Source organism: Pipistrellus kuhlii, unplaced genomic scaffold, assembly GCF_014108245.1.
Source record: "Pipistrellus kuhlii isolate mPipKuh1 unplaced genomic scaffold, mPipKuh1.p scaffold_m20_p_3, whole genome shotgun sequence".
Lineage (NCBI taxonomy): Eukaryota > Metazoa > Chordata > Mammalia > Chiroptera > Vespertilionidae > Pipistrellus > Pipistrellus kuhlii.
Window position 1 is genome coordinate 91,522,281 of NW_023425529.1, and position 12,211 is coordinate 91,534,491.

At 42.3% G+C, this 12,211-nt stretch overlaps 1 protein-coding gene across 1 annotated transcript in view; it reads left to right on the plus strand.

Moving 5' to 3' along the window:
• The window catches only part of CENPJ (centromere protein J), an 80,529-nt gene that overhangs the window by 46,066 nt on the left and 22,252 nt on the right, over positions 1-12,211 (plus strand). Inside the window, 1 exon segment of the mRNA XM_045588510.1 lies at positions 2,754-2,919. Within this exon segment, the coding sequence (XP_045444466.1) occupies positions 2,754-2,919 (166 nt within the window).

A 12,211-nucleotide genomic window follows, 5' to 3' on the forward strand; every position in this document is an offset into this window, starting at 1 on the left:
TGTTTAGCCACATTGGCTGCTTTGCTTTTCTTTGAACACATCAGGCATATGCCTACCTTAGGGTTTTTGCATGTGATGTTCCCTCTGTTTGAATTGTTTTGTCCAAATAACCTCATGGGTATTCTCACTTTCTTTAGGTTTTACTTCAAATATCATTTCAGCAAAATGACCCCATCTTTAATTTTAATTTTCTATCCTGATATTTTTCATTTCTTGCTTAATTTTTTTCTTTCCACTACTAATCCTATATAACAAAAAGGTAATATGCAAATCAACCAAACGGCAGAACAACCATTGGCTATGATGCACACTGACCACCAGGGAGTGGATGCTCAATCGGGCGATTGAGGTCTGCTGGCCAACTTCTTGGTCCCTTCCCCTGGCCGGCAGGCTCTGATTGCCCAATGGCGAGCAGGGAATTGGGTTGCTGGTAGCAGACATGGGCAGTGCTAGGCCAAGGCCCCTGCCCCACCAGTCGCCCCACACCAGAGGGCGACTAGCAGTGGGGGTGGGGTTGGCAAACAGGCAGGAACGGCCAACCTCTTGGTTCTTCCCTTGGCCGGCAGGCTGCAATTGCCCAATGGTGAAGGGGGATCTGGGGATGGGTAGTGGTGGGGAGTGGGGCCAGCTGCCAGCAATCAGGGAAGACGGCCCTGACTGTAGGCCAGTCCTAGGGACTGTACCTGTGCACGAATTTCTAGTGTCCCATATATTTTACTTATTTTATTCTATTTTCTGTCTCTCCTATAAGATACTAGAGGCCTGTTGCACGAAATACATGCAAGGGGCTTGGCCCTCACCACCGGGGTTTGCCTTGTCCCTTGCAGCCCTGGCTTTGTCTTGAAGGTCATCCAGAGGTTGTTTGACTGTCTGGTCTAATTAGCATATTGTGCTTTTATTATTCTATAGAATAAAAGAGTAATATGTAAACTAGCCATCACTCGATGACAAAATGGCAGCGCCCATAGCAGACGCTGGAGGCATCGCCCAGGCAACAGGAGCCCAGTATCTGCTCCTTGGCCTTGGAGGGAGGGCAGGGGTCTCTGGCCAGAGGACTGGGAGCTCAGTGTCTGAGCCACGGCTGTGCTGTGGGAGGGAAGGGGCTCACCCCGGCCTGCCATGCTGCAGGAAGGAAAAGGTCTGGGGCTGCGAGCCCAGAGTCCCCGCTCCGGCCTGCCTTGTGGGGGGAGGGAAGAGGCCTTGGGAGCCCAGCGTCTGCGCCATGGCTGAGCGGCAGGATGGAAGGGGCCTCTGGAGCCATGAGCACAGAGTGCGCGCCCCAGCCTGCCGTGCTGCGGGAAGGAAGAGGCCTGTGGGGCGGTGAGCCCAGTGCCCAGCGTCCACACTCCGGCCGGCCATTAGGCAGGAGGGAAGGAACTGTAGGGTTGCAATGCTGACAGAACCCTATGGGTGCCAGGGTCCTCCACCTGGGGCCCCCAGTCATAGCCCAGCAGCCCTAGTCACAGACTGGAAGCCCCCTGCCAACAGTCCAGACAGGACCAGCGTGGTGCCGCAGGCGGGAGGGGTGGGGGAGTGTGTCTTGCAGGCATGCTACAGACATCAAATCACTGCTGCCGAGGCCGTCCCCCCCCTCCCCCTCCACACACACACACTTGCAAATATTGTAGTATGGTCCAAGGGGGTGACTCCTGAGGCAAGGAAGCCGGACCTGAAAGACCAAGTACCCTAGTACCTGAGCTGCAGGGCATCATGGGCCAGGGCCCTGAGGAGGCCCCAGGACAAGCATCTTCCCAGAGGCTGTGTGGAAGGAGGGGAGGAACCTCTGGCTAGAGGCCAGGTGAGGGATGCTGGCATCTTTGTAGGCCAAGACCAGGCTGAGGGACACACCCTCCCTACCCCCGTGCACAAATTTTGTGTACTGGACCTATATAATAAAAGGGTAATATAGACCAAACAGGAGAACAATCAAACAGCCAATCAAAGTATAATATACTAATAATATGCTAAAAGGCTGCTCAATTGCTCGGTATGATACATACTGACCACGGGGGGCAGTCAATTGGTTGACCAGCTGCTATGATGTGCACTGACCTCAAGGGGGCAGACAGTTGAGCAGTTGACCAATCACTATTACATGCACTGACCACTGCCAACTGGTAGGTTAGCTTGCTGTTGGTGTCGGCTGATTGAGACTGAGCGAGGTGGGCCAGACACACCCTCGAGCTCTTCTGCAGCCCCTCCCTAGCCTGATGGTGCACTGGTGGGGTCCCTCAGCCTGGCCTGCACCTTCTAGCAATTCGGGACTCCTCGGGATGTCAGAGAGGGGGTTCAGCCTGATCCCGCAGGCCACTCCTTTTGGGAAGGCGCCAGATGCAGAGCTCATAGAATGATTGGGTGCAAGCCCTTGGCAGGCACAGTGGGGCCAGGATGAGTGGGAGTGGCAGGTAGGAGCTGCAGGCGACATTGGACTGAGGGTTTCGGCCCGATCCCTGGAGGCCACCCAGAGGGATCCCACCCATGCACGGATTCGTGCATAGATAAGAAGCTTCACAGGAGACAGGCTGTTTAGTTATTCCACTGTGATTCCTCCAGTGTACTTGATTGATAGTAGGTGCCCAGTAGGTGCTTGTCGGGAGTGTGCTATGGATTGAAAATGGATTCACCAAGATTCCAGCTCCTCAATACCAGGCTATTCCTGGTGTTTCATTTTGGTGCCACATGTTGATTATGTTTACTGAGATGGTTGTTCCCTTTAGATAATCTCCTTAAATAACATGGGTTTATCGTTTTAGGAAAGAAATCACAGACTTTGAACAACAGAAAGCAAATGAATTGGCTCGAATAAAAGAGTTTAAAAAGGAGGAAATGAGGAAGCTACAAAATAAACGCAAAGTTTTTGAAAAGTATGCTACAGTTGCAAGAACTTTTCCAGATAAAAAGGAACGTCTAGAAATACAGGTATACCAATACTTACATACTCATATGAATTAGAAAAGATTTCAGTTTTGTAAGAACCTTAGCGTTATTTGATATGTCAAAGAGATATTGGGTATCAATTTATTAGTCATCTATTGATTCAACAAATTATCTGCATCTGGAACATCTTTTTTTTTTTTTAAATATATTTTATTGATTTTTCACAGAGAGGAAGAGAGAGGGATAGAGAGTTAGAAACATCGATGAGAGAGAATCATCGATCAGCTGCCTCTTGCACACCCCCTACTGGGGATGCACCTGCAACCAAGATACATGCCCTTGACCGGAATCAAACCCGGGACCTCTCAGTCCGCAGTCTGATGCTCTGTCCACTGAGCCAAACCAGTTTCGGCTGGAACATCTTTTGTAGTCTGACTTTTAAAGAGTAAAATATTCTCTTACTAAAGGTTTCCAAACAAACAGAAAGAGTACACTAATGACATAAATGAATTGATAAGCTAGGAGTTGGAAGATCACTGTTGTAATGTTGGGTTAACTTGTTGGACTTACCACACAACAAATACTGTTAAGTTTTGTTCATTTTTAATAACTTAAGGCCCATATACTGAATAGGTGTTTAATTCTAAAACTTATAAACTGATAAGCCAAGTTATCAGTCCTTTTCGTTTCAAAGTTAGAAATGGACATGATCAGAGGAATGTAGTACTTACATAGAACTAATGCATTTCTAGCTAAAATAAAGAAAAATATTGGAGGTGAATGTATTCATGACAGTGGCATAGGCAAAGACTTCCGAGAGAAGACAAAAAAATAAGTATGAAAGAAAAAAATGGATATATTGGACTTCATTAAAAGAAAAACTTAATTTACCAAGAGAAAAAATTTAAATGTCTATCTCTTGTTTATAGCATGAAGTGCAAACTCATCTTCCACATCCATATTTTATTTATTATTATTATTATTATACTAGAGGTCTGGTGTACGAAATTTGTGCATGGGGGTTAGGGGTGGTGTCCCTCAGCCTAGCCTACACCCTCTTGCAATTTGGGACCTCTGGCTCCTAACTGCTCACCTGCCTGCCTGCCTCATTGCCCCTAACCACTCACCTGCCTGCCTCACACCCTAACTGCTCATCTGCCTGCCTGATTGCCCCTAACTATCTCTGCCTGCCTGCCTGATCTCCCCTAACTGCCTCTGCCATAGGCTCCTGCCACAGCGGCTTCATCCAGAAGGTCGTTCCTCTGTCTGGTCTAATTAGCATATTACACTTTTATTATTATCTACACTAATAAAAGAGAAACATGCAAATTGACCATCACTTCATGACACCCACCAGCCAATCAGGAGCAAGTATGCAAATTAGCCCAACAAAGATGGATGCATCACCCCCCTCCATCTGCTCCGGGCCTCTGGGCAGCAGGCATGCAGGCTCGGAGCAGCTGGGAGGGGCAGGACACCTGCTATGAGGGGGAGGACGGGGGTGGAGGGAACTACGGGAGTGGTGCTCTGGCCAGAGAGAAGACTGAAGGCTCCGGCAGGAGTGAAGACTTGAAGGTGGCCGTCAGAGCAAAGGCCTGGGTCTCACTTGCTGGAGGAAAACCGGTGTGGCAGCCAGGGGAAGGAAGGTCTATTACACAAATCTTCATGCAGTGGACCCCTAGTAGATATATAATTCTTTATTGTTGTAAGTATTCCATATGTCCCCTTTTTTCCTCTCTTGATCCCCTCCAGCCCACCTCCAGCTTCCTGCCTCACGCCTTCAGCACCCTATTGTCTGTGTCCATGCCTGTCCATATTTTAAATACCAATATTTTAGAGTTCCATCTTTTGATTTCTTTCTTTCTGTAGTATGCCATCTTTGAACAGTCTCATCTGCACACCTATAACTTAACTTATCATATGGCAAGTTGATTAGGGTCTTTAATCCTATATTTTTACTCTGTGGGGAGAAACACATTTATTTAAATTTTTTATTTTTTAAATATATATTTTTGATTTTTTACAGAGAGGAAGGGAGGGAGAGGTATAGAGAGAAACATCGATGAGATAGAAACATCGATCAGTTGCTTCCTGCACACCTCCTACTGGGGATGTGCCCGCAACCAAGGTGCATGCCCTTGCCGGAATCGAACCTGGGACTCTTGAGTCTGTAGGCCGATGCTCTATCCACTGAAACAAACCGGTTTCGGCACATGCCATGCTTTAGTTAATGCTTGGTTTATTAAATCTGCTAGACTTTAACAATCTATTAAATTTATTATTTCAAAAAAAGGATCTACAGTGAACTTTCTTACCCTTGCTCAGGCACCCCATTTTCCTCATTTGAGACGAGACAATGTTACCAATCTCTTGTATCTTTCCAGAGGAATTCTAAGCAAATGCATATATATTGCTAAATTAAAAAAAAAAATAATGGAAGTATATTGAAATCATTTGTATCTTAACATCAAGAACATCGTCATTCTTTATTTTATCATTGAATAGAATTGCATTATATGGATGTGCCATAATTAACTAAACATTTATGTTGTTTCCATTCTTTTTCTCTCTATTGAGAGTGCTGTCTTGAATTACCTTGTACACAAGCAGTTCACAATCATTCTTCTACTTAGTCATTTGGCATGTGGTTATTGAATACCTGTGATATAGAACGCATGTGCTGGGTATATAGGAGTGAACAAAACAAATTCATCTTGCCCCCATATATTTTACATACTCAAATATATCTGTAGGATAAATTCCTGGAAGTAAATTTCTAGGTTAAAGAGGAGTGGTTGTACATTCATAGATAATGCCAGGTTATCTCTTCATAAGTATCATTTCAAGTTTTAATTCTACTAGCAATTGTTAAGAACTAGAGGCCCATGCACATAATTTGTGCACGGAGGTGGGAGGTTTCCCTTAGCCCAGTGTGCACCCTCTCACAATCCAGGACCCCTCGGGGGATGTCTGACTTGCAGTCTGGGACCAGTGGCTCCTAACTATTCTCCTGCCTGCCTGTCTGATCACCCCTAACTACTCTGCCTGCCTGATTGCCTCTGAACACTCGCCTGCCTGCCTGATCACCCCTAACTACCTCTGCTTCGGCCTCCACTGCCACCATTTCGTCTGGAAGGAACTGTCTGAAATGGTGTCCAGAATGTCGTTCGGCTGTCTGGCCTAATTAGCATATTATGCTTTTATTATTATAGATGTTTTTTGCTCTTTAGACTAAAAATTGATATTAAACTTATTCGAATTTCTTTTTAAAATCTATAATCTAGATTATAGGTTATTTTTATAATCTGTGATAATACAAATTTATCATGACTTTTTGTGAATTCTTCAAATACTTTATTAAAATATTTTTAATTTATTGATTTGAGAGACATGTATCAATTTGTTGTTCCACTTATTTAGGCATTCGTTGGTTGTTTCTTATATGTGCCTTGGCCAGAGATTGAACCTTCAACCTTGACATACTGGGACGACACCCTAAACAATTGAACTGTCAGGCCTGGGCCACTTCAAATACTTTAAACAGTAGTTAAAATTAAATTCAGCTATCAGAAAAATTTTCACTAAATTTAAAACCATAATCTATTCTAAAATATCTGCATAATGGATTTGTCATTTAATATTTACTGTTCCCAAGTTTGCCAGGAGTAGAGTGATACTTACTTAGATACCTTGCTATGTTATAAAAATCTTAGAGAACCATAAGGAAAATAACACCACCATCCCTCTTAGACCACCCAAGAATATAAACTTGATTCCCCCCACTTTCCTCTCTTTGTCATAGCTGAACTTTCTCTTCCAGTGTGATTCAAGCCATAGCAAATGAGCTTTATTTTCATTCTACTTACTTTGATGAGACTAACACAAAGTTTTTACTTTATTATAGCCTGGTGCCTTTCCTGCAAACCATTTATCCTCTTATTTTCTAAGCCTGTTCTTTCCAGGCTGCTAGTCATTAGCTACATGTGGCTATTTAAGTTTAAGTTAAATGAAATTAAATAAAACCAAAAATTCAGTTTTTCAGTGACATTAGCCAGTAGCTGTTATGTGACTGGTAATTATCACATTGGACAGTGCAGGTCCAGGACACATCCATCATTACAGAAAATTCTGGACAATGTTGATGTAGAGGTCTCATTTCCTGGAGAGTTGGTAAATTAGCTTTCCTCTTTAAGACATTACACAATTTCATAATTTTGAAAACTTTTTGAACCCTCTTTCTGCTTTGTTAATGTTGATTTAAGTATTGGACCCTTTTCAAAAGACTTGATATTTTGTGTAACCAGGGGTGTTCATTATTTCCTTTGGTTGTGGGTACAGTTCCTTGTTTTTCTTAGACTTTAGCTCATTCATAGTTTCCTATATTTATTCTTTCTGCCTCTGCAATGATATTACATACTTTAAAAACAGGTATATACTTAATCAGAAACAAATCTATATTTATTGATATGCTTCTGATTACTAAATCATTAAAAGATTAAACAAATCTATATTTATTGATATACTTTCGAATATTAAATCATTAAAGAGATGGTATATATGTACTCAGAGATAATGTGGATTTGGTTCTAGACCACCACGGTAAAGTGAATTTCACAAATCCCATGAATTATTTTGGTTTTTCTTTGCATATAAAAGTTATGTTTACACTATACTATTGTCTAAAAACTACCCTGTTTCCCTGAAAATAAGACATCCTCCGAAAATAAGACCTAGCACAACTTTGGGAGAAAAAATTAATATAAGACACTGTCTTATTTTCGGGGAAACAGGGTATGTACATACCTTAGAGAATAGCATTATTGCCCCAAATGCTAACCAGCCTTCAGTGAATCATTATCTTTTTGCTGGTGGAACTTCTTGCCTCGGTGTTTATGGCTGCTGACTGATCAGGGTGATGGTTGCTGAAATTTGAGGTGGCTGTGGCAATTTCTTAAAATAAGACAACAATGAAGTTTTCTGTGTTGACTGATTCTTTCACAAATGATTTATTTTTAGCATGAGATGCTATTTGATAGCATTTTACCCAAAGTAAAACTTCTTTCAAAATTGGAATCCATTCTTTCAAATCCTGCTACTGCTTTATCAACTAAGTTGATATAATATTCTAAATCCTTTGTTGTCATTTTAACATATTCACAGTTTCTTCACCAAGAGTAAAGTCCATCTCAAGAAACTACTCTCTTGGCTCCTCATCTGTTAAAGTTTTACCATGAATTTGTAGCAATTCAGTCACATCTAGGCTCCACTTCTAATTCTAGTTCCCTTGCTATTTTCACATCTCCAGTTACTTCCTCCTCTGAAGTCTTGACCTCCTCAAAATTATCCATGAGGATTGGAATCAATTTCTTCCAAACTCTTGTTAATGTTTTGATCTCTTCCCATGAATCATGAATGTTCATATTGGCATTTAGAAAGGTGAATCCTTTCCAGAAGGTTTTCAATTTATAGTTTGCCTAGATCCATCAGAGGAATCACTATCTTATGAATCACTATCTATAGCCTTATGAAATGTGTTTCTTAATTAGTAAGACTTGAAAGTCAAAATTATTCCTTGATCTAGGGGCTGCAGGATGGATTGTTAGCAGCATGAAAACAACATTACTCTTGTACATCTCCATCAGGATGCTTGGGTGACCAAATGCATTGTCAATGAACAGTAATTGAAAAGAATTTTTTTATTTGAGTATTAGTCTCAACAGTGGGCTTAAAGTAATCAGATTCGCTGTCATCCAGACTATGTTCTATTTATAGAGCAAAGGAAGAGTAGATTTTGCATAATTATTAAGGGCCCTAGGATTATCAGAATGGTAAATGGGCAGTGGTTTCAACTTAAATTCACCAGCTGCATTAGCCCCTGACAAGAGTCAGCCTGTCCTTGGAAGCTTTGAAGCTGGGCATTGACTTCTCTTCGCTAGCTATCAAAGTCTAGATGGCATTTTCTTCCAATCTAAGGCTGTTTTGTCTACATTGAAAATCTGTTATTGAGTGTAACCATATTTATTAATTATCTTAGCTAGATCTTCTAGATAACTTGCTGTAGCTTCTAGATTAGCACTTATTACTTCACCTTGAACTTTTATGTTATGGACACAGCTTATTTCTTTCAACTTCATGAACCAACCTCTCGTAGCTTCAGACTTTTCTTCTAAGCTTCCTCACCTCTCTCAGCCTTCACAGAATTAAAGAGTTAAGAGTCTTGCTTGGATTAGGCTTTGGCTTAAGGGAATGTTATGGCTGGTTTGATTGTCTGTCCAGACCATTATAACGTTCTCCATGTCAGCAATAGGCTGTTTCATTTTCTTATCTTCATGTGTTCACTGGAGCAGCACTTTATTGGCTGTTGTGAGGTTTATATGAGCATAGATGGATGTTGGATTGTCCGTGTGTGTTAGTGAGTTAGGATTCTCACTGCCTTCAGTCTCATATCTGAAGAGGTTCTCAGGTAGGTGGTAGGTAATACTTCCTCCTCTGTATACTCCTTTCCTCAGCTTCAAGTCACTTCCCATGACTTGCATCTCTGTATTCTGTGAAGCCTGCTGACTCTCTCTCTTTAGTTCTGACATTGATATTTATTTCTCTTTGTACAGTTACAGATGGCTTCTAAACATTTCCAGGAGTTTCTTCACTTATATCATTTAGTTCATTTAAAACAACTCATTTTCTTAAAACCTGTTTTTTATAAATTCCAAATAGGATCAATTTTCAGGGTTGGTAGTTTTTTTTTTTAATTATTATTTTATTTTATTTTTTATTTTTTTTATAAGTTTTTATTGTTCATATTATTACAAATGTTCCTTTCCCCCCACCCCCCACCATTGCTCTCCTCCACCAGGTTCCCACCCCACCCTCTGCCCTTTCCCCTCTCCCCATTGTCCTCATCCATAGGTGCACAGTTTATGTTCAGTCTCTTCCCATGCCCCTCTCTCCCCTTTTCCCCAAGAATCGTCAGTTCACTCCCCTTCCATACCTCTGATTCTATTATATTCAATAGTTAATATTGTTCATCAGATTTTTTTAATTTCCTTGGTTTTTAGATTCACTTTTTGATAGTTACGTATTTGTTGTTCATAATTTTTATCTTTGTTTACTTTCTCTTCTGAAAGAACCCCCTTCAGCAATTCATATAATTCTGGTTTGGCGGTGATGAACTCCTTTAGCTTTTTTTTATTAGTGAAGCTCTTTATCTGGCCTTCGATTCTGAGTGATAGCTTGGCTGGGTAGATTATTTTTGGCTGTAGGTTCTTGCTATTCATCACCTTGAATATTTCTTGCCATTCCCTTCTGGCCTGCATGGTTTCTGTTGAGAAGTCAGCTGACAATCGTATAGGTGCTCCTTTATAGATTACTACCTTCTTTGCTCTTGCTTCTTTTAATATTCTCTCTTTGTCTTTTGCTCTTGGAATTTTAATAATGATGTGTCTCGGTGTGGTCCTCTTTGGATTCCTTTTGTTTGGGGTTCTATGCGCTTCCTGGACTTGTAAGTCTAATTCTTTCACCAGGTGGGGGAAGTTTTCTGTCACTATTTCTTTCAGTATGTTTTCAATATCTTGCTCTCTCTCATCTTCTGGGACCCCCATAATTCTGATGTTGGTTCGCTTGAAGTTGTCCCAGAGGTTTCTTACATTATCTTCAATTTTCTGGATTCTCTTGCCTTCTAGCTTCTGTGGAGGAGTGTCTTTTGGCTCTTTATGTTCCAAATCTTTGACTTGATTCTTGTGATCTTCCCTTCTGTTTTTAGGACTCTGTAAAATATTTTTTATTTCAGACAATGTATTCTTTATTTCTTGTTGATCCCTTATCATTTCTCGATGACTCCTTATTAATTCTAGTTGATCTCTTTTCATATCCTCATAGGCCTTATCCATCTTTTCTAGGAAATTCTTGAAAAACCTTATAAGCGTAGATTTGAACTCTATATCCAGACGCTTTTTGTCCTCCATTTCTTTTGTTTGTGATCTATTTTGTTGTCGCATTTCGCAGTTACAGATGGGGTGGGGTTTCAGGGTGGAGCCTGCAGCTTTGGCTTCCGTCAGCCCCGCCCTATGTGGGTCCGTCAGTGCTTGCTGCTGGCGCCTCTGAGAGAAAGGTGCCCTCGATTTTCGCCTGCTGCCAAACAGTCTATGCTCTCCCCCAACGGGCCCGGTATTGGGGTTCAGTTCAGTTGGAAGTGGAGTTGGAGGTGGCGTTCAGAGCAGTCTGGAGCCCCAGTCTCCTTCCCGTCAGGGCAATCCCGCGGCACAGCCGAATGTCCCTTCTCTGTGCGCAGTGTGCGCACTGCCGGGACCTCCTTTCGCCACTTCCCCGGGGTTCCGCCTTACAGCCCGGCTCCCTATGGCTGAGCCTGAGTCCCCGGGGTCTGGCTTAAAACTGGGGATCAGAGCAGTCGGGGGCCCAGCACAGTCGGAGTTTTATCTCCTTTCCGCTAGGGAACGCCCGCCGGGCACTCGGCCTCCCTCCTCTCCGGCTCCGTCCTCTCCCCGCACCGCGTCTCAGTACCTTGGGCTTTTCCAGCTCCTCCGCACCTCCTTCTGGTTTTCTCCTTGCTTCTCACTGTAGAATTTCCAGTCAGTCAACCTTCCTCTAGTTCTGGGCAATGTCCGTTTTATATTTTAGTTGTATTTTATTGAAATTGTTGTGTGCGGCTGCGGCTAGGTGTTCACCTGGGCGCAGCCATCTTGGATCTCAGGGTTGGTAGTTTTTAATTTGAATCTTTTATTCTTCCCTTTACCTCATCTCTTTTTCCTTCAGTTAGTAATTAATTCTTATTTATTTTTTCTTCAACAGATAATCCCCATTTATCTCTTCATTTCAATTAATATCTTTTTTAAAAAACATATTTTTATTGATTTCAGAGAGGAAGGGAGAGTCAGAGAAAGAGATAGAAACATCAATGTTGAGAGAGAATCATCAATCGGCTGCCTCCTGCATGTTCCCGACTAGGGATGGAGCCTGTAACCTGGACATGTGCCCTTGACGGAATCGAACCCAGGACCATTCAGTCTGTGTAGGCTGATGCTCTATCCACTGAACCAAACCAGTCAGGGCTCCATTAGTATCTTTATTATCTCAAGGTCACATTATTTCAGTGAACTCTTACGTGGTGTCTGCTGCCTCCTCCTGATTCCTGGAATTAATTTTGCTGATGGTATGAAGTGAGATTCTAGCCTGAACCCCTAGTCCTTTTTTTGAAAATCCCAGTGTTAGTGAAATGTGATGGAGCTTTCTCTTTTCTGTTCTCTGTACTAGGTTAGCTAGTCTGTATTTTTTCATCTGTTGCATTGTTTTAATTCTATTAATGCTTTTTTGGGGGGAT